Source organism: Nothoprocta perdicaria, unplaced genomic scaffold (genome assembly GCF_003342845.1).
Source record: "Nothoprocta perdicaria isolate Ctin4 unplaced genomic scaffold, notPer1 scaffold_4, whole genome shotgun sequence".
NCBI lineage: Eukaryota > Metazoa > Chordata > Aves > Tinamiformes > Tinamidae > Nothoprocta > Nothoprocta perdicaria.
In genome coordinates this window covers 766,446-787,396 of record NW_020455643.1, presented here as the reverse complement: position 1 = coordinate 787,396, position 20,951 = coordinate 766,446, and the positions used below count along the sequence as shown (strand labels likewise).

General features: G+C 46.1%; 1 protein-coding gene across 1 annotated transcript in view; it reads right to left on the bottom strand.

Annotated features, from left to right (window-relative positions):
* Positions 1-20,951, bottom strand: part of ARHGEF26 (Rho guanine nucleotide exchange factor 26) — a 96,109-nt gene that overhangs the window by 5,651 nt on the left and 69,507 nt on the right. The window contains exons 2-10 of the mRNA XM_026045418.1: positions 19,877-19,916; positions 18,129-18,274; positions 15,373-15,429; positions 15,046-15,206; positions 6,881-7,033; positions 6,258-6,387; positions 5,931-6,005; positions 4,671-4,760; positions 1,954-2,108 (exon numbers count right to left, since the gene is read on the bottom strand). Of these exons, the coding sequence (XP_025901203.1) occupies positions 1,954-2,108; positions 4,671-4,760; positions 5,931-6,005; positions 6,258-6,387; positions 6,881-7,033; positions 15,046-15,206; positions 15,373-15,429; positions 18,129-18,274; positions 19,877-19,916 (1,007 nt within the window). The remainder of the gene's footprint in view (positions 1-1,953; positions 2,109-4,670; positions 4,761-5,930; positions 6,006-6,257; positions 6,388-6,880; positions 7,034-15,045; positions 15,207-15,372; positions 15,430-18,128; positions 18,275-19,876; positions 19,917-20,951) is intronic.

Here is a 20,951-nt window from a genome sequence, read left to right as displayed (position 1 = left end):
GGTCTAAATGATAGGAATAAGGGTTGCTCTGTGTATCTATGAATAAAATCTCAGCAGAAGAACAAATGTGATTTTCATAATGTTTCGATTTTGTATTATTTCTTATTAAAAAATAAATAAATTCTATGTTTTACCTATACAGCCTAACCCAAAGTGCCATCTCTGTAGACGTCCACCTGAAGTGATGAAATGCTGTGCCCGAGCCCCAGACTCCCGCAGTTCACTCGGCTATTCTGCCCTGCCGGGAAGCCAGGGCTCGAGCAGCCCAACGTGCCGCCCCAACCGGGGGCACTTGGGCCCAAGTGCCCGGGCAGGAGGGCCAAAATGCCCCAAAAGCCGTGTGCTCGGAGCCAGGCCTCGCTCCCTGCGCTGGGGGGCTGTGTTTATTTCGTGCCGTGCCAAGAGCAACCCCCAACAACAGCTCGTTCTCGCGAGGGCAGCGGTGCCCATGCGGCAGAGGGACGTGCCCATTCCGTGGGGCGCAGGGAAACCCACCCCTCCTCGCTCGCCTCGCTCAGAGGGTCTTCACAGAGCACACACACCAACCCCAGCGCTGACGCTGAGGTTCCTCTCCTTTCCAGGCCCTTAAGGACACTGGCACTTCCAACAGCTGGAAGTCGTTACAGACCAGGAGGTTGGACAGGGACATTGTTATAAATATCCTGCTCACAATCTGCACAACAGGCCATCACATAGGAAACCAATAAACAATGTAACAACACAGATAATAGATTTTTCATTGTTTTCTGAACTCAAACATTTACTTAGCTACCGACACAATAATATATTAGCCATAGTTCCATGAGAAAAGAAACTCAATGTTTAAAAACCCTGCGATGCAGCTCTGATGTGCTGCCAGCATTACGACGAGCGCCTTGCAAACACATTTCAGCTTTGATAAACACTGGAGCTCAAGACCATGTTCACAGCAGTGTGAGACCTGGAGGGAGCCCGCTCACTATTCTCTCCATTTGTACAAAAACGTTCACTTAAAGCTAAGCAAAAACGGAGGAAAAATGGGGAAAAAAAAAAAAAAAAAAAAAAAAAGAGAAATTGTGTTTCTCTCTACTTAAACATTCACATTTCCTTCCAAGATTCTGTATTACACCTTATTCCTCAACATTTCTGATCCAAGTTATGGAATCAAAGTTTCCCAGAAGCATGTCTTTTCAAAATAGCTGTTTTCACTTAACTGTCTATCCAAAAGCAAAGTAGTCATTCTTCAAAACAGAGAGTTCTTCAAAGTAGCCTCAGGACTCAGGTTTATCTGTCCCAAACAGCCCCAGCCAAAGACGTAAATGCCATTAAACTGAAATCACTCCGGCCCTGTCCTCAAGCCCAGCAAGCAGAACTCCAATGGACACTATTAGCTGTAGTCTCCACTACTTCACCCTCAGCACCAGCTCAGCTAGGTTGGGGTAACAGAACTGCTGCTTCCACAGCCTCTCAAATGACGGATGCAGTTTTTAACGTGACAATTTAGAATTTTATTTCAGCTTGCCAAAAACCAACCCTGTTGTCGTTTCTAAACAGTCGGAAAGAGCAATATTCGAAACTCAAAAGCCTTCACAATTCATTTGCTCTAAGATGCAGTATATTAAAGCACATAAATAGCTTCAGGACTGCTGACCCACGTGCTTAGCCCACACTTCTACCCACTTTATGCCACAAATGGAATAATCTATCAATTTCCATTTGAATCTGCTTTACATTTTCAAACAACAAATGGCTAGAAAACATGTAAAAATGCTCTGGAGGCAACAAGCCATTGTTGAGTAAAGAAGGGACAGGGCAGGTGGCCTTTGCAAAGCCTGCAGGCTCAGGCTCTCCTCTCCCCCGGGCCAACGCACACGACAGTCACAGTAACGTCAGAAGGCAGCAATAACTGAGCGCCTGGGCTCGCCCGTGCACAGAGCCCAGCACAAAGGTGCTTTACACGGGCGAAGCTCCTACCTCTTCTTCTTGGTGATAATGAGGACATCGTTGAAGAGGAACAGGTAAACTTGCTGCTTGGAAGTTCTTTTAGAGAAGAGCCCCGTGTCCTCTACATAAGCTGTTAACTCACCCCTTTTCACTAGCCATCGTGAAGAGGAAACCAATGGAAATGGCTATAAAGGAAGAAAATAAACTATTTGAATCCTACAAATCAAGGCTCTTTTTTTTTTTTTTTTTTCTTCTTAAGTCAGAGTACTAAAGATTTGGAAAAAAATCTAAATAAACTCAAAGACCTTGAGCACAGAACAAACATGTAACGGAGATAACAAGATTTCAGGTATTTCCATCATTCATGAGGAAGACAAGTAACAGCCTACGAACGTTTGAAAAACCCCTCTGCCTCCTTGTGACATACCTGCTCGTCTGAGCTAAAAAGCAAACAAGTTATGGAGCCAGGTTGCTGCTTTCCTCCCCGGGAGGAAAGAGCATCTGCTCTGCCCACAACTGGTAATCAACATCTGCACTGCAGGCAATGGGCACTTACCATGCATATATATTTTATGGGACACCTTTTTTTTTTCTTTACTCAGAAGGCTTTATTGAGCTGGACCCTTGTTTGTGAGCTCAGCTGCAGCAGTGCTAGGAGCTATGGCCAAGTGTGACAAATTAGAACAGCCTCTTCTTGCTCACCCTAGGCGAGTGATATTGCCACTGTATCCAGAATAGACCCAGTGAACGTTCCCTTCCCCTGGGTTCTTGAATAACAACACCCACTTCACAAACTTCAAAGACTCTGGGCTAGGAGGTTCTTGAATGGAGAAATCACAAAGGACTTTTTGTCTTCTGGTACCAGTACGCTCACAGAAAACACTCCTATGCCACGGGTTCAAGTTTTAAGAACAAAGGCTTCTGAACTTTCGTTAAAAAGGAATCCTACAGAAAAAAACTGTGCAGAAGTGACAGGATTTCCGAGTAGCTTCTCTTGCATTTCCACTTATGGCCATACAGTTACGGCTAACAAAATAAACAACAATCTCCAAACACAGCATGGAGTCGAGTAGGCAGAGAAACTGTTTACTTGGTTTCAAATGCTTATAAAATGGAATTAGAGCACCACAATGACTGTTGAAAAGGCAAAAGTACTTGCAAAATTTCTACTTGTGTATGAACTAAAAATGCTTCTAGTCTGGATTCCAAATGAGTTCATTGCATTTTCTTAGTTGACTCTATTCCAGAAGCAGCTAGTTTTCACTTTAATGTAAATTTCTCAAATTGCCAAAAGAGTATAACATGTATATCATCTCCTTCCTATAGAAAACAAGCTGTCTGAACTTAAAATGTATTGAGATGTGGCCAAAGCAGTCTTTTACACTCCAGCTGGCAAGTGCTCAAACCACAGAAAACGTCTAAGCCACTAAGAATTTGCATCTAAGATACACGAAGCAGGAAAACTGGCCTAGCGCTACAGAGAAACGAGGGTGCTGCTTTTCCTCCCCAGCACCCTGGCGGGAGCTCCCGGCGGCAGCGCGTGCGGCCGGAGGCTGCGCAGGCAGAGGGAGCAGCGACCACTCGCCTCCCCTCCCACGGGGAACGGGAGAGCCTTTGGGCACTGAGAAACTGCGTTCTTTTAAAAAAGCTTAAGAACTGATCCAGGTTTGAAAATGGAAGTGAATCCAAGCAGATCATCCCAGGACTCCACACTATTCTAAACTCTGTTTTAAACTATCCAAAAACTTGAGATTTTGCCCACAGCAGTCAGCAAAGCAGAGATGACACTTCTTAAGGGACAGTCCACTTACACTTGTTGTAAGTATATACTGTTATTAATCTCAGTTTTTACTCAAAGGCCATAAGTACAAATACTTTGGAAAAGTAGTGCTAAAGAGAAGGCTTGCTCAAAGCGAGACAGAGCAGGATCCTTTAAGAACTGTGTTTTGGAAACTATAAACCACTATGCACTGCAAGTAGGATTTAAAACCCCTTCTCACAGCAGAACATCCTTATGTAACAGTCTGACTCATTTACAGAAATCTGCTAGGGTGCGAACTCCATCAAACTGGAAATTTTATTGTTTTTATTTCAGCCCAAGTAACTACTTGCAAGGCAGAATTAACATGGGCAGAAATGAATAACTAGTTCATTATACATTAAAAGAAAAATGTCATAATATAATCTTAGTTATTTAAAAGAAAAAAATTGTATCCTGCCATAGCAAGCAGTTTATTCCATGCCATGCTGTTTACTATATCGAAGAATTTAAATACAACTACTTCATGCTCCAAGGAAACACACGATTACCTTCCACCTGCAGCTAGTATGCACGCAAGGCTGGAGCAGCCCGGCAGCAGCACAGCAGGCTGCAGGCACCTCGAGCTCAGGGGGGCAGCGGGAGCTGCTTGCCCGCCGCGGGTCCCGTCGCCTGGGAGGCTCCGCGCGGGGGTGGAGGTGTCTGCTGCCCCTCGAACACAGGTACCTGGCGTGGCAGCGCCGCGCCACACAGCTTTAATCCTGCGTTTCCTTGCATGTTAAGTGCAAGGGTATATGGCCAGTGAAAGCAGCTCTCCACGACCCACCGAGCTCCCACCGCCCCCAGACCACGAGCTCGGCCTCCTTAGCCAGAGCTGGGCCTGTTTTATAAGCCACGCTGATCTACTGTGTTTGTTCTGGCAATGAAACGATTGAAACTGAACATATATGCACAGCTAAATAAAGTACTGGCAGAAATACGACCATACCTTGATTTTAAATTCCAGCTGGGAGTTAATGGTGTACATCATTTCTGTCCTTTCCATTTTCCGAGCACCTTCATTGCACAAACGTACCAGCTAAAAACGAGATATTTCAAGGTTTAAGGCATTCAGGACTTACAACAAACACTACTCTAGAAATATCGCACCGCAGCCAACTTTCAGAATGAGCCATTATGGCACGTTACGGTTTCCATAAGGCCTGCACAGCACAGGGGAAGGCAGAGGGAGGGTCTGAGAACCACTGGGTCAACCTCCTGCAAGGACTTGCCAGGACTCAAGGGGCATTTCGTTATTTTCTCCCCTTTCCCTGGCCAGGGGCGGAAGCGGGGAAGGAGACGTGAGCAGCGGCGGGTTTAGGGGGAGAGAAGGCTCCCCAGCAGGTGAGCACCGAGTAATTTATCCTTCCCTGGTCTCCCCCTTTATGGCATTCATGTAGGGAAACGGTCACACTTTCCCTCGAAGCCGCCGGGAACGTCCAGCTCCAGCGTGCAGGATGCAAGGCTCTTAACTAAGGAATGCCTAACCCAGCATCCTGAACACCCATCTGGGACACATCATAGTTTCTGAAATTAATGTCAAAATGATAACTTGTCTGCAGGTTTGCTTTTATTTAAAAAAAAAAAAAAAGCACAATGTTCTATTTTGAAGAACTTTCCATTTCCAGTTTTTTTTTTTTTTTAGATGTATGGTATTTCACACCAATATAAAAAATACTTGGTAATCTGGTTGCTCAGTTTCAAATGAAATGCACTCCAGTTTATTATACAATTAAGTGCTGTTGGCATTTGAAAACTATGCACTGTGAATGGACTTGTGCTCTTTCATGTTTGATTTTTGCCAAAAAAGCACAATTCCAAGAGAAGAAGAAAACAACTTTGAACAACTGGCAGAAGCAGAAATGGTCTGCTAAAAACGTGCCAAAAGCAGAAAGCATTCTTAAGGTTTCCTAGGCAATTCAGACTTCTTTTCTGTACTGTTGGGCGTCCTTCCTGGCTTTTTATGGATGCAGTTTCTCACAAGGCTTTCTGTCTCAGTGACTGGCAGCAGACAGAACAGCTCTGTGAACAGGTGAGCAAAATAAGCAGTGAATGTGAAAATCCATTACCAAGTGACTAAAAAAACTCAAAGTGGCTATTTCTCCAAGTGCATTTTTGAAATCACCAAAGCATGCAGTACAACTTAGGGCAAAAAAAGCCCTCAAGAATCAAACAACTCTGCAGCCAAATGCAGTTTTTAGGCACGTACCTTACTCACTTCTTTCAGAGCTTGCTTGCAGTTCTCATACTTTGGTGAGTCTTTAGGTGTTTTCTGGCAAATAGTCTGAAATAAAAGTTTTGCTGCTTCAGAGGACCAAGAAGCACCAACAGTTACAAACACAGAGCTGGGGATGGTGCATCCCAGCGCAACACCCTGCTGGGACTGGACATTGTAGGTATTTTTGATCACATTTGATACTCTGTTTTCAACAGACCAGTATCTACAGTCCCATGAATGGTAGGAACAAGGATAAAGAAAATAAAAGAACATGCATGTACACATATGAGAAATAAAAGAAAATAAGCCTGTTCTCACATCCATCAGTAATGGAAGACGAGTAACTCTCTGCATTGGGAGTATGAGGAAAGAGATCATAGGTAAATTCCTGCAATCTTCATGGGATTCAATCCGTGACAGCACCTCTTTAAATGCTGGATTTGTAGCTCTGGTGAGAAAAAGGGAAGGATGATTAAACAGAGTACTTTAACAGGAATTACAAGCATTAGCAGTATATCATTTCTTCTAAATGAATTATTTTGTTTCTTAAAGGAAGTGCAATTTGGGGATTTATAGCACTTAATCTTCAGCTTTGTTTATTTAGGTATGGAAGATCAGTATTAACATTTAGAATGCTTGCTGTCTCCCATGCATGCAAGGGTGCCAACAAACAAATATGCAATACATAAAACATGACTTAAATTAGTAAAATTGTACTTAATAGGGGAAACAGAATTGAGCATGTGACTATAAGCATGATTGGACTACGCAGACAGGCTTATTTTCACACTTAATTATTAAAAGAACTCGTGTATTAAGGAAAGCTGGCATGTAACTACATGCTTAGCTGGCAGCTACAGGTTTTGCACCAAAATACCCCAACCTTTGACTCCTACTAAAAAGGGATGCTTTTGCAAATGTATTTTCAGATTATTTCTTACAGTAATTTCTGCAGTGTTCGCTGCTGATAGACTTCATTAGTGCAATATTTTACATAGGGATCAAACGTGGAAGCAGCATGCTTTCCCACTATATCACTAATATCATCAATGAAGATGTTGTTCTGATGCTTTGCTTCAAGTTCTTTAAAGAATCTGCAAAAACAAAAAGAAATTATTATTTTTCTCCCCCAAATAGCAAACCCTCTCCAGGAGCGTCTTCACCTTGCACAGCCCATGGTTTTAGTTACCTCGGGAAAACGCGAGTGGTTTGTGTAAGGCTGAGATCATCCCTCCTTTCGACCAAGCTCTGCACAAATGCTGCTGGCAGAGCTCAGCACAAGCAGTGCCCGCCAGGTTGCTTGCTGTTTGTCATCGTTGCCATCTAATGGCAAACAGGACACTGTGGGGACCGAGCGAGGCCTCCCCGTGGGGCTGGGACGTGCCGAGGGTCTCCCGAGCGCTCCGGCTGACGTGACGTTCCTGCCTTTGCAATGCACGAAAGGTAGCGCTCCACAGAGGCCCTGGCTGGCCAGGACGGCCAAGCTGCAATCAGCTCTCCCACATCACACGCACTTCCATTCAAACCAACAGCTGGCTTCAAATTTCACTGCAGTCCTCTGCACTTCACAAGAAGGCAAGAAAAATAACAGAGTTGCACAGTTGACCATTTCCCATGTCCCACAACAGCCGGATTTCAAGCACTGAGCGCCACAAGCTGCTGATAACAATGGTGACCCGTTCCCACCCTCTCAGACCTGTCTACAGCAGGAACAATTTCCGAGCACGCTGCCAATTTACTCTGCTCAGGAAATTCGGCAATGCAAGAGCTCTCCTTGCTAGATGCTATGGCCTGCTGACAGGCACTTGAACCTCCTGGGCTTGAACTTGTGTTTTTTAAGCTTATCTGTGGCTTCATCAAGGATATTATCATCAGACAGCACTGTCCTGGCAGGGAACACCTGGGTAGGAGGAGATTAAAAATAGAAGGGTGACCAGGAGCCCCATGCTGCTGCCCGCTGTGCTATACAGAACCACTGCTCTGAAAAGCCATCCCTCAAAGTCTCAATCTAGGGCTGTCTTCTGTGCATCCAACCCACTAACCTCCATATACGTATCAGTAAAGCAGACACATCATAAAATCTGGTACTTAAAATTTTAGGACAAAACCTGTCGTAAAGATCAGGTACAGATAAATCACTGTCCATTCAGCCAGCTGCCTGCCTGCAGTGTGTGATGGGCCTTTTGCTTAACACCAGGCAACATAAAACATAGATAATATACAGTATAGAAGATGTATTATATATTATAGATAATACAGAAGTTTGCATCCTTTAAATCTAGAACTTTTCTGCTTAAAGCTGGATCCAATTAAGTGACAGAGAGCGTCACAAGGGTTTGCTTTGCTTTTCTTGCCCCTGCGGTGTTTAAAAGAAGCACCCAGTTTGCGGTATGGTGAAGCTCTTACTTGTCCTCAGACTGGACTAGCAATTTAGAAACACAAGTGTAATTCATTTCTGTTTCTTTGTAGCACAAGATCCAGGCACTGCAGAAATTTCAGCACTACCGACTTGGTCCTGGCTTAATGAGAAGCGCTTCCTCCTTGAGGTTTTGGTGGTTCTTGTTAAGGGTCTTCTCACGTCTTTACAAGGTCATTAACAGCCTGGTAACTGTAACTAGCAGCAAGTTCTAACCTTCGCTCAGATGTGCTTCTTAATCTGATTTTTCCTACTACCTTTATTCTCTGATATCCATAACTTTCTTGAGCACACTACATTAACTCACATGCATACAAGCAAATGCACAGCAGAATATGCACAATGCTACAAATGATTTCCTACAATTCACCTTCTAAACCTGAAGCTAGGTCTCATTCCAAACACAGAAAAACTTAACAGCAGTTTTACCAAAACAGATGCCCTGAGTACCCAGACAACAACAAACCTCCTAACACCCTAACCTCCTAACATGGTCAACCTTCCTTCTCAACATTCACTCTCTCTTCTACCCTACATAAAACATATTAACTAAGGCTTACAGGGTACTTAAAAGTGAGGATTCATTTAAGCAAATACTGTATTCCAAAACTAGATTGCATTGAATTAGAAAATTCTAATTAAGTGGTTAAAAGAGGTTATAGGTAGGCAGGCAAAAACAGAGGTAAAGCAACAACCACCTTAAGGCATCCAATCTATCACTGGGGATCAGAAAGCTCGTAAGCTCAAAGCAGGGCACAGTGAGGCACTCCTAAACTCCCACCGGGTTCCTCCTAGTCTCTTCAGAGCATCTGCCACTGGCATGAAATAACAGCTCACTTGCTCATGATCCAACACCAACAGTGAGAAATACCCCAGGGGGAAGATGGAGATCCAGATCTGAACGTACATAAACCAAAGGGAGCTGATGCCCGGTACAAAACCCATGCTAGCTGGCACAGGCCTGGGCCTGCCGGCTTCTGCCATATAAATGGAAGCTCGAAAATACAAATCATGCTTTTTTTTTTTTTTTTTAGGCACAAATAAGCTAGTTTAAATATTCATTAGATACTCTGGAAGGTGTCGATCTTCAGTCTAACAATTGTATTTCCTACAAAGCAGAGAGGACTGTAACTTTAACACTGACCACATTGACCTCCTTGGCACCGAGCAGTGTGAATTCCCAAGAACCAAGAACTACTGAAAAACAATTTATTGCCTGCAGAATTTCAATGGCCAGTGCCTAGTTCCTGAGAAAGCAGCATATCCTCATGGCCAGGGCACGTAGGAGGGAGAATCCAGCTTCCAAAAATTCACAGCTCTCACTTTGGGGAGAAAGCACCACAGTTCCATGCTAACGGGAACGCGCTCTGCCTGCTTTACTGGGAATTCCCTCACTAACAAAAAGCAAAGTAGCATTTGTGATTTTTAAATTCTAAATTCTCTCTTCATTGTAGTACAGTCACTCTTTTTTCAATGAAGCAGAAATATATGAAAAGAGCTGCAAGAAATCATTTGGTCTCGTGGAACATTCAAAGTTACTAGTGGTTTCACTGAGGGCAGCTATAGGCATTTGCTACCTCAGTCTTCTGAAGGGCCCCATCCTGAATGGCGGTTCACATTTGCCAGACCTATCACAGACTCTACAGCATTACAGCAGTCCACAAAATACCCTTGATCAGCACTATGCACTGAGCACCTACACACAGGAACAGGAGCACGGGCGAGCTCTTCTTGCAGGGGAGGCTGTGGCCACCTCGGCCACTCGTAGCAGAAACCTGGGCCCAGAGCAGCCCGGCCACTGCCGGGGGCTCCAGGGGGTCTCCAGAGCTCAGAGCATCCTGCACCCGCAAGGAACAAACCGCGACCCAACCAATTACACCCGGGACAAAGGGATCCACAGGGAACAGTGGCACGAGAGTTGTAAATCCTTTTGATAAATGATGGAGATGTGACAACAGGCATCTTCATTTTAAAAAGCTTTCCCATGCTGGACAAAGCAGTACTACTTATTATTCTGCTAGAGTAAGGAGTATTCCCTGGGTCTGAAAGTCAACTGCATTTAACTCATTTAACACAAAGAAATGGATGTCTGAAGAGAACCTGTAAGTGATTTTGTGCTGCTCTGCAACCCCAGAACTGCAGGCCACTTGCTGCAGGGGTCTGGCTGATAAACACGGCAGGGAAAGTACTTGAGATACTGCAGGCTCTAAGAAGCGCTGTCACCTCCAGCACCCAGCTTCGAAACCAAGCATGAGCAGGAGCAAGTGCTGCCTTGGTTGCTATGTGCAGGATAACTAATGGAGCTTGGTATTTTGGAAGGTATTTCTGTTAATAACAAGCGCACGCAGCTCGCAGCGCGCTGCCCCAGGGATCCGCGCAGGCAGCCAGGGCAGGACATCTATCCTCCCTCCCGACAGGCTGCCCAAACACAGCTATTGCCAGGCTTGGGCACCTCCTCAGAGCTGCGCCTTCCTTTTGTGCGAAGAAAGGCAGTGACCTTTTATTCCAAGCCCCGGCTGATGTCCTGAAGCGTTATCATTCATTCAGTCACAGCTAAGGAACTCTTCCTTATTAGTCTTTCCTCGGAGAAGGAAAGCAGAGAGCCAAGCTGGGGTACCTGGTTAACATTCCCTTCGCTACCAAAGGCCATGCAGATAAATACATTTTTCCTTATTTATGCTTCACGCAGCAACGCTAACACTGCAAACCTGTGCAGGACTCGTAGCTTGCTCGAGAACAGGCGAAGGGCCCAGAAGCCAACCAGGGCTGTTGCTGCCCCCGGGTTTCACAGAGCGTGTCCCCAAGCGGCAGGACAATGAGGTGCAGGGCACAGAGCCGTGGGGTGCAGGGCAGCCTGGGCACCAGCTCCGGCCCCCACATCATCACTGCCCCAAAGGGACCTTCTGCACCCGCACGCACAGAATAAAGCCGGGGCAGGAAGGCTCCGCTCCGCTGCAAAACGCGGTTCCCTTGACTGAGCATTTCAGAGCATTAAGGTCATTCTCTGGGTCACGGTTTAAATTGCCTGGATATCCTCATCAACATCTACCTTAGATGTTCCCGTGCAACGTCTTACGACCATTTCAACATTTGTTGAGTGAAATGGCTGGATGCTAGGGAAGAACAGAAAACTGGCTACGCGACCAGCATTTCGATACCATCACAAATGACCTCTGGGATTCAGCAGATTTTCTAATTTAAATAGTAGTGGCATAAAATTTGCATTTAATTTCACTGCAACCATCACGGAAAGGAAAAAAAAAAAAAAAAAAGGAATCAAAGACAGGGCAAGTTTTAGGGAGTTTCCTGCAGATATTGCAGAAGCCGACAGAGCAGCAGTTCGCTCTGGCTTGGAGGGAGGCAGGGATGGAGGGACAGAGACCTGAGAGTTCTGCGCGCTCCTTAACAGGTTTTGCAAAGGAACCTACAGGCTTACTGCCCTTCCTACAAACCCAGGTATTTTCTTCAGGGATGCTTTCTCATAGGTGATTGCTAATTATTTACTCCAGTGCAGTTCTGTTCAGCAGTTATTCCTGGACAGTACAGCCACATACCTAACTCTGCCTTCAGTTAGCAAGCAAACACAAAAGAACTGGTTAGGAAAACAAGCACCACTGTGTATCATTTCAAAGTTACCACTAACCAAACAGCTTCTCATCTGCAGTGCAGACCAACCCAGTGAGCTTTTTCAGCTGCCAAAACAACTCAACAAATAACGCCCAGAAGTTAGGCCCAAGAGCTCAGCAATGAGAAGTGATGCTAAAACACCAAGAGGGCAAATGTGAGGAAACACAAATATAGAGCCACCATGCCAAGGAATCAACAGGATGTAAAACTGCACCTGTGCCCCGTGAGCACCCAGAATTTGCAAACAAAACCAGAGGAATCCAGCAGTATTTTGACCTTGCTGCCCTGCAACACGTCCCGGATCCCTGGGAGGTTCCACTGGCCAGGAAAGGCCGCGGGGCCGCAAGGCAGGTGAAGGCGAGCGCCGCTGCCCCTCCAACTTCTTTGTTTATGTTGTTTTAGAAAATGAAAGGCTGCTTAAAGTGTTAATACATGCTGAGACAGAAACCCAATCTCACTACGTTTTTGAAACAAAACGGTGGGTTTTGCTACTACCTTAAATGGGAAGTGATAGTATAAATACAGTGAGACAAAATCTTTCATTTTAGAACCACTTTCATTATTTGCACAAGTGAGGTGGTAGAAATGTAGACTTCATTAGTGTCAACAAGATCATATAACTCAGAAAAGTCTTAATGTGAGTTATGAATTCTCTTCTACTGTGAGTTACAAAAAACAAGTTCTTAAGCCATTAGACTTTCCAAACAAGAAAGAATGGGATTTTAATTTTAGGCTGCTGCAGTATTTTCCAGCCCTTTTTCTTTTCCCTCCTCCCTCAAAGACCATTAATCACAAGGGTTTCAAAAAATCTCCTAAAAATGTTGTATTTCTCCCCCTCCCTGTCTGCACTTTTAATATTTCGGGTGAGATTTTTAAAGGGGATTTAATAGCTCAGAAGGCTGCTGCACTGAAAATACAGGAAAACCCAAGCAAACACATAACTGCGCTGATGTTTCAACTGTGTCTTACAGAAACCATCCAAAGCAGCAGCAGAGTTTCCAGGCTACCTAAGACTCTGTTTTCTATTAAACCATCTAAGAAAAAGGTGCCAATTACATTTGTCCAGCAAACGTGGGCTCAGGATACTTTATTTTCACACACACGATCCACATCTCACAGAAGCAGAAGCCTTTAACAAGCCCCGTTCCTGGGGAAGGGGGACTTGGAAACGCTGCTGTCCGACAGCACCGCTCCCGTTCCCGCGGCGGCCGCGGGGTCAGGAAACACCCAGCTCCTCGCACGGAAAAGGGAAGCAGCAGCGAAAGGGGCAGGGGCAAAGCGCAGGTATAGGGAACCAGCCCGAACGCCCAACTATTACACAGCTCCTAGGCTGTGTTTGAACTTGACATTAATGTACTGGCTCCTTCACATGAAGGCTTCACGAAAAACCCTCTCGTCACAAAACCCTCAGCTGCATACACACCAACTGCTGTACAGCAGATGTGGAACCGCAGAGCGCGCGGGCTCGGGCAGCCAAGAAGGCCCTGCCACGGCGGCGGCTGCAGCGCCAGGCGAGCCCCACACAGACCAACACAGGCTTCATGCACAGTCCCCACCAAAGGGACAAAAGAGCAGGAAGCAGAAAAAAGCTGGAAAATTGCAAAAATATTCCTAGTCTGACACGTTCCCTGTGCAGTCATTAGCTCCATGTCTCAAATACGGCTAACCTCTTTTGGCCTTTGCACAGAAATACAGCTACACTTCAAAGTTCTATCATCTTAAGAAGAACAACTGATATCCTAACAAGGCGACGCACGTCCTGTAGCCAGCGCTGACTTCAGGCTAGAAAACTGGACAGTAAGGACTAAAGAAGTACAGGCATTCGGGGGCTTTAGCTACACCAGCGACAGCGATTTACCTGCTAGTACTGCTGTTTAAGCAGCCTGTGATGAGGTCCAAACAAAAGCAAATCCTCCCTAGGCAACTGCTGGAGGAGCTGGAAGTGTCTGTAACTGCAGGGGACAGCGCGGGGGCACCCACATCCGCGCCTCTCCCCGCTGCCAAGGGCAGAACAGGCTCCGCAGCATTCACACCATTCCTGACCCGCAAACCCTTCCTCCTCGCGCAGACGTGTTCGCAGCGTGTCTGCTCCCCTCCCCAAGCCACGCACTGAGGAACTCGGGCAGCTCCGTGCCCGAGCAGTCCCTTAACCGGCTAAAGGCAACACTGGGAAGAGGCAGCCCCTACAGACACACAAAACTCTTGCCCATTTCAGCAGTTTGGATCAGGCCAAGTGAGTTAGGAAGTGGTTAGCAAAACACACACTGCATATCTTTAGTCTCACCTACCTGCTAAATCAGTATGGCCACAAAAGCAAACCACTGTGCTGCCTGAAAAGTAGAGAGAGCCTGGCAGGAAAAGCTGAGATTCTTCCCCCATAGAGCACGATGCCTCTCAGAAGGGGCAAGGAAGGCACAGTGTGAGCCCCCAGCTACCAGCTACGCCTCACACAGCACTCCGAGGAGCTGCCCATCAGGCACGCACAGAAAACACAACCCAAAGGAACAAGGGCTTGCTCATTCATAATGCAGGAAAAGAAAATCTACGCTAAGTACAATAAACAAACTTCATAAATAAACTTCATAAATAAAACTAATAAAAAAGCACCACTTTCTCAGAGCCCGCATAAGGCTCTGCATAAGGCTGCACTCCTGCAGGTCCTGCCGCTGCCAAGGCGGATGAAGGGCCTGGCCCTGCTCCACGCGCCTCCCCGGGCGCCAGCACGGCTGCTGCCAGCGCGGGGCAGCATGAGGGTCCCCCCGTGGAGGAGGCCAGCGGGCCCCACGACACCCAGCTGCGGGCAGCACAGCACCACTGTGCAGCACGGGCGCCTCGCGGCGCTGCGGGCACAGAGCCCCCTTCCATTCCCAGCAACCTGCAGCCCATGACACGCTGTGACTGCGGCCACTGACACACACAAAATGCGACTCCTCATTCTCCAAGGGTCGGGCAAAGCCCTTGTAAGAGCCTGCGCTGTGCGCTGCGCCCCACGGCACTGGCTATGACCAGGCACCTTCAGCGGGAATGCCCAGGCAACAAGAAGGATTTTAGTCTGACACTCACTTTTTGCTTGCTTCATAAACATCGGCAATATTGGAGAAAAGGTGGTGGCTCTCAGTTTTGGTCATGGTGAGGCTCAGTTCTTTGGAATTTTTAAACATACGGATCAGGATCTCCAGGCTCAGTAAATACGAATGTTCAGAAGATATTACTTCAAAAATAGCCTGCAAGATGAGAAAAAGACTTACTATTGATTAGTCTTTAAAAATAATAAATATTAAAATAATAAATAAAAATACAAAATAAAAAAGGAGGAGGGAGGGAGAAGAGCTCAAAAAAATTATAAACCTGAAAAACCTCCAGAAGCAAGAGACAATTTTAAACAAGTACCTCCTGCCTCTTCCTTTCTTCTAGGCTCAGAGTGTCTGATAATCCATTCTTCTTTACCTAATAAATAAACAAATAAAGTTTAGCAGCTTTGTTAAGAAAAGAGCATTCTTTTTTAATATTGTACTAACAAATATCAATTCCAGTACTGTACAAAGGATTCAGCTAAAGAATCTGGCCCCTGCAGACCGCAATAAGCTAGCAGAAATCAAGAGCTTGATAACATCAAATGGACTTGCCCAAGGAACAAAGCACCACGTTAAGAACTGGCACAGGACACGCACAGAGGCACTCCAGCAAAGGCAGCTCAATCACCGTCACCTGCACGCAGTGCACGTTACACACTCACCAACGCAGGAACGTAATTTCCTTCTTTTAAATTAGGTTTCATGAGTTACACACGTGCAGCATCACTTGGCTTATTTTCTGAGTTGGTCTGAAACACCTCAGCGTACTCATTTGGAAAATAAACACCTCTAAAGGCCTGTTACACAGCTAACTTACACTCTCCTGGCGGAGCTCTGTTCCTATCCTAAGGAACCCTGTGCAGGGCTGTGGAAGCGCTCCTCTATTCCTCATCCTCGGGGTCTCTCCTGCTCAGCACCCTCTGCACAATGAGCAGAGCCAGGTTCGCCCCAGCTCTCCATGTCCCGCCGAGACCCGCGTCGTGCAGAGCTCCAAGCCCACAGGGAAACAGCACGAGGAGGCCGAGGGAGGGCCGGGCTCTATCTCCTTCCTCCACGTGGCTCTCTCCTCAGCACTACCTGCACGTCTGCTGCCAGGGGCTGGGAAGGGCTCCCTGCACAGCCACGTCCTTCCCGGGGCCCAGCGGCGCCAAGGGTCTCCCTCCCTGCACGAGACCCACGTCCCTTCTCCCACTTCTCCGAGGTCTCCTTGGACAGCTCCTCCGCTGCTATCACTGCACCTGCTCCATCCAGCCCCTTGCTCCCTGCGTGCCCGGATGGGAGGCTCAGCACAGCATGAAGACCCGCTCCGCTCCTGCTGTACAGCACTGCCCGCTCTGTGCACATTCCTTCGTTTTATGTGCTTATGAAGAGACAATATGTATTCAGATACATTAAAGCAATTAATCCTTGGAGCACAAATTGCAGGTTCCTACACCTCTACAAGTATATACCTCGGAGTACCAAGCAAGAACTAATTAGATGCCTTTCTAATTATTAAAATGAAGTGCACTTTCAGTTAACAACCCGCAAGCTTCAAGGCACTCCCTAGGAAGCGCAATGTCCCTTGTTTTCTGGATGCCATTGAGGACTTTGCTAAAAATATGCTGACAGAGGAAATACCTATGAACGTATCCAAGAAATGAATGCTTCCTGTTCATACCGCAGTGGTAAATTCCCAGCGAGGCCAACGCGGCTGCTGCTACACCCTGCCCCACAAACGCAGTTGTGTGTCACACCCACTATTCTTTCATACATGGATGTGCACACAAGGGTGCAAATATACATGCTCCTTATAAACGTCGGGCTTAACCTTATATTCTGAATTGATTCATAGTAAAAATACTGAATATTGCCTTTGTTGGAAAGTAAACACATCTAATATGCATAAGCTAGATTTTGACAACATCATTGTATGTATGTGCTGTAATTGTTCAAAAACGCTGGAAAAAGTTTTTGCACTGCATTGTGGAAACACTGACATATCTTCCAAATTAGAATTTTAGGTAGGAAAGAACAGAGACAGTCACTGAGCCAGCTCAAAGTGAGCATCTGCACAGCCACTGCCAGGTGTCTGACAGGAATACAAAGAGGAAGATGGCTGAAATTCATCCTTTGATGGATTTTAAAGGAACTGCACTTAAACCTTGTTTTTAAAATAAGCAAACTTAAACCTTATTTTAAAAATAAGCAGAAAAAAAAAAAAAAAAGGAGCCTAAAATGAACTTTCTCGATTGTACTGCTCCCTATATAAAACAAAAACCAATAAGTGATCGATGTCCCCACGTCTCCATGAAATGAAAAATAAAACTAAGGGTTGGGGTTTAAGACTCTGTCCTGTGATTCAAGCCTGTCTTTTCAGGCTACCTGAGAGCCGCTGCCCTCCCTGAGCACAGGCACCCGTGCAACGCGCAGCAGTGTAAATCCTCCCAAGGCCCCGTGCTGTCTGCCTAGCAAACACCCTGCACGCAGGGGCCTGAGCCGTCACCTCTGGGGACTGGCAGAAAGACAGTTCTGAACAAGAACGAAAGGTGCATGTTTGACTTCTTCAGGTAAAGAGAAGTAAGAAACACATAATCATGCGTACACATATAAGGCATCTTCTGCAATTTAAAGATTACTAGAAACAAAAACTCTTGTGCAAACTTTATACTATACTTTGTTTATACTACATATAAACTTTTTTTCCCCTTTGGTAATTTCAAAGCACATCCTCTACCTGTTCTGTTGTGTGACCCCAGGATCTACAAACACTTCTGTCAGGAAAAGAAAAAAAGGATGGGAACGAGTAACCCACGGGCACTTGCTCTTTCAGAACTGTCTATGCTTATTAAAAATGACCCAGAAAGCACAATTTCAGGTTTCTTTGGGCTCATTTTATATAAAAAACAGATAAAAGCTAAACTGTGTTCTCATGAACTGAGCAGTAGCATATGTGATGCTAACAGGATACTGAGAAACATGAAGTATTTTGGAAGGGAAAAGATGAGAAGCTTCAGCTGAAGACACTAGCTTGCTTCAAAGTGTTCATGGACACTCTGGTTTTGCCTAGCTCTGCACTGATTAAATACTCACGACAGACAGTTGACTCCATGTTGATCTCAAGGGCTTATAGTGAACGACAACCTTTTCATCCAATTTCTGCTCTTGTGGCTCAGGCTCTTCATCAGAATCTATATCCAGAGCTTTTTCTTTATAGTTCTGATATAGTACAGCATTTTCTGTAACAAAAGCAACAGCATGTCACTAATTGCCAGAAAGGTAGCTTATTTGCTTTCACAAAAATCATTTAATTTTCATTAAAAAAAAAATGAAATCAAGTAAAACATCAGTGTGCTGCTCACAAACTCCAGAGGACAAAGATAGCAGTGTATTCAGGATGACAATGGCCAAGGACAGTGACAATGGCTCACTGTCCCACTGCTAGAAAAGATCCCGCTGACTGAATTAAAATACAGATGTGCCCTTTGTCAGGGAAAAAAAAATTCCCGCAGTTTGTTGTATAGTGTTCCATCACTAGCAGCGATGTAAAGGACGGAATAGTAGTGTCAGCAGAACACTGTCACTAATGCAGATGTCTGGCTCTTCTCCTATAGAAGACCACTATAAATCACTACCCATGCCAATTCCTATTCTGCCACTCTTAAATAGTCTTCACACTTCCCTACAAAGGAAGGGATCCAAGTTTCAGAAATTCTGAAGAGAGAACTATTCCAAACAGAAACCACAAGGCACAATGCACATTTAACTCCTTGTTTGGGGCTCGCGGTCGTTAAAAGCCAACACGTGTTGTGCGCTGCAGCCCCACTGCTCACTCCCCAACACCGGGCGCGGGGAGCACGTCCTCCCCGCTTCTCAGCCTCCCCCATCACAGGTTTTCCACAGGCACACGGAGGACAGAGACCTGAACTGCTGTGCAAGGCCTGAACTGCTGTGCAAGAAAGCTCCACAAGGAGCTTCAGGGATGGGCCACATTTTGGGTATTATCTGATTCCCCCCACACAGGAAAAAGGAGCAAGAATTAAATATGTCTACTCTGTGCACAGTTGCAGCTTCAAGGTTTGTACCAGTCTAGACAGATCTGTTTTACCTGCTCTGACTACACAGCCCCACTAGATTATTGTAGAAGGTTTGACCTTTTGTAAAAGTACCACATATATATTTGCTTGTTGGAATGTGCCTAGAGAATTTACATATTCTAAAAGACAGGAAATTGTAGATAGCAATGGAATTCTGCAGAGTATTACACAGAAAGTTATTATTTGGGTTTGGTCCAAGATAAAAGGGAACAATTGGAAGAGAGTCTAGAAGATATAATTAGGAGAGAATGTGAGAAAGATGGGGAAAAAAGATAGCAGGCCATGCAAATGGGAACACTGTGGGAAGTTTTAACATAAAGACAAGTGGAAAAGCAAGATAGCACAGCAGCTTTGATGACCTTAAGGGGGCACGAAGCAAGGGAAAGCCAAGAGAGCAGCAGTTACTGTACGGAAGCTATTCCACATATCCATTGCCGTGCAAACTGTGTACCACGAGAAGGCAGGTGCCTGGGCAGCGCTTTTCCGACCCGCGAAGCCTACGCAGCGGGAGAAGCGCGGGCGAGGGGAATCCCTGCAAATAAACCACAGCTGCAACCCACCATTCTCCCATCTTTAAAGTACTGCCAAAGGGGCTGCTGCCAAAGCTGCACTCCAAGATTTTAGCCACATTATTGAAAACCAAGTACTTTGTGCCAGCATTCAAGAACTGTAAAAAAAGGATCCTGAGGTTCATTTCTCTTGTGATTTTAGCACTTCATCAAGTCCATACAGAAAAGATCTTACCTTCCCCATCAAACGTCCCTTGTGCCTTTGGGATTTTCTTCTGACAATTTTAACAGAGAAGAGACAAAGAAACGTTAGCAGTACACAAAGCAACCAACAGCAACAACAGCTTGTATTTTATCTGATCCTAAGACACTGATTAAGAATTTCGAATCTGTGAGCTTCTGCTGCTGGAAAACCACCCGTGACAACTTCCATCAAGGCAATGCGGAGGGGCCCCTCCCTCCCTCACACCTTGCTCACCCACGTTTGCCCAGGGCTGCACTGGGCCATGCTCCTCCAAGCGCTGTCCATGCGAGCTCTGCACATCCCGGGAGCCGCAGCGACCTCCCGAGAGCGCCGGCGCTGCCGCCGGGGCCGCGTCTCCCGGGCGGCGCAGAGCGACCCGCGCCAGGGCTGCACACCCAAACACAACCCTGGCAACAACACAGACCTTTTACTGCAACAACTTGTATCATCCGACAACTTGATAAAAACGTTGCTAGGCAAGAGAGTGCAGCGCGCTCAGAGGAGCACCGCCGAGCTGTCCCGCTTCAAGCACAACTGCTCGCCGCTTCTGATAAGGGTGCTCTGCCACCAAACCCCTTGCTCAGAAGCAGGGCACAGCTTGAGCTATTGCTATTTTGTCACTTTTGCCACTTTTGCAAAAACTTCCATAGCTATTATTTTTAATTTGCCTAAAAACTGTCATGAAGCCGATAATTATCTTAACAGCCCCTATTTTAGTATTTTAGCTGAAGTACCTTATTACACAGTTCTGGAACATCACCAAAATCAACACATTAAACTAAGTACTGAAGACAAAAACTAAATAACAATTTATAGCATGACATAGCCAAGAACACCTATGGTTCGGTACGTCCTTGTAATGCAGTCGCAACGCACGAGCATTTGATACGGACCCGCTGCTCCTGAGGAGGAGCAGCCGGAGCGGGGAGCGGGCGCCCTGCTCCTCCCGCCAGGAGAGGCTTTCCCGGGACGGGGCGTCTCGGGTTTGCCCCGCGCTGCGGTGCCACGCGCAGCGCCGGGATGTGCAGCCCCCCGCGCCGCTCCCTGCGCTCGCCGGGGGCAGCCG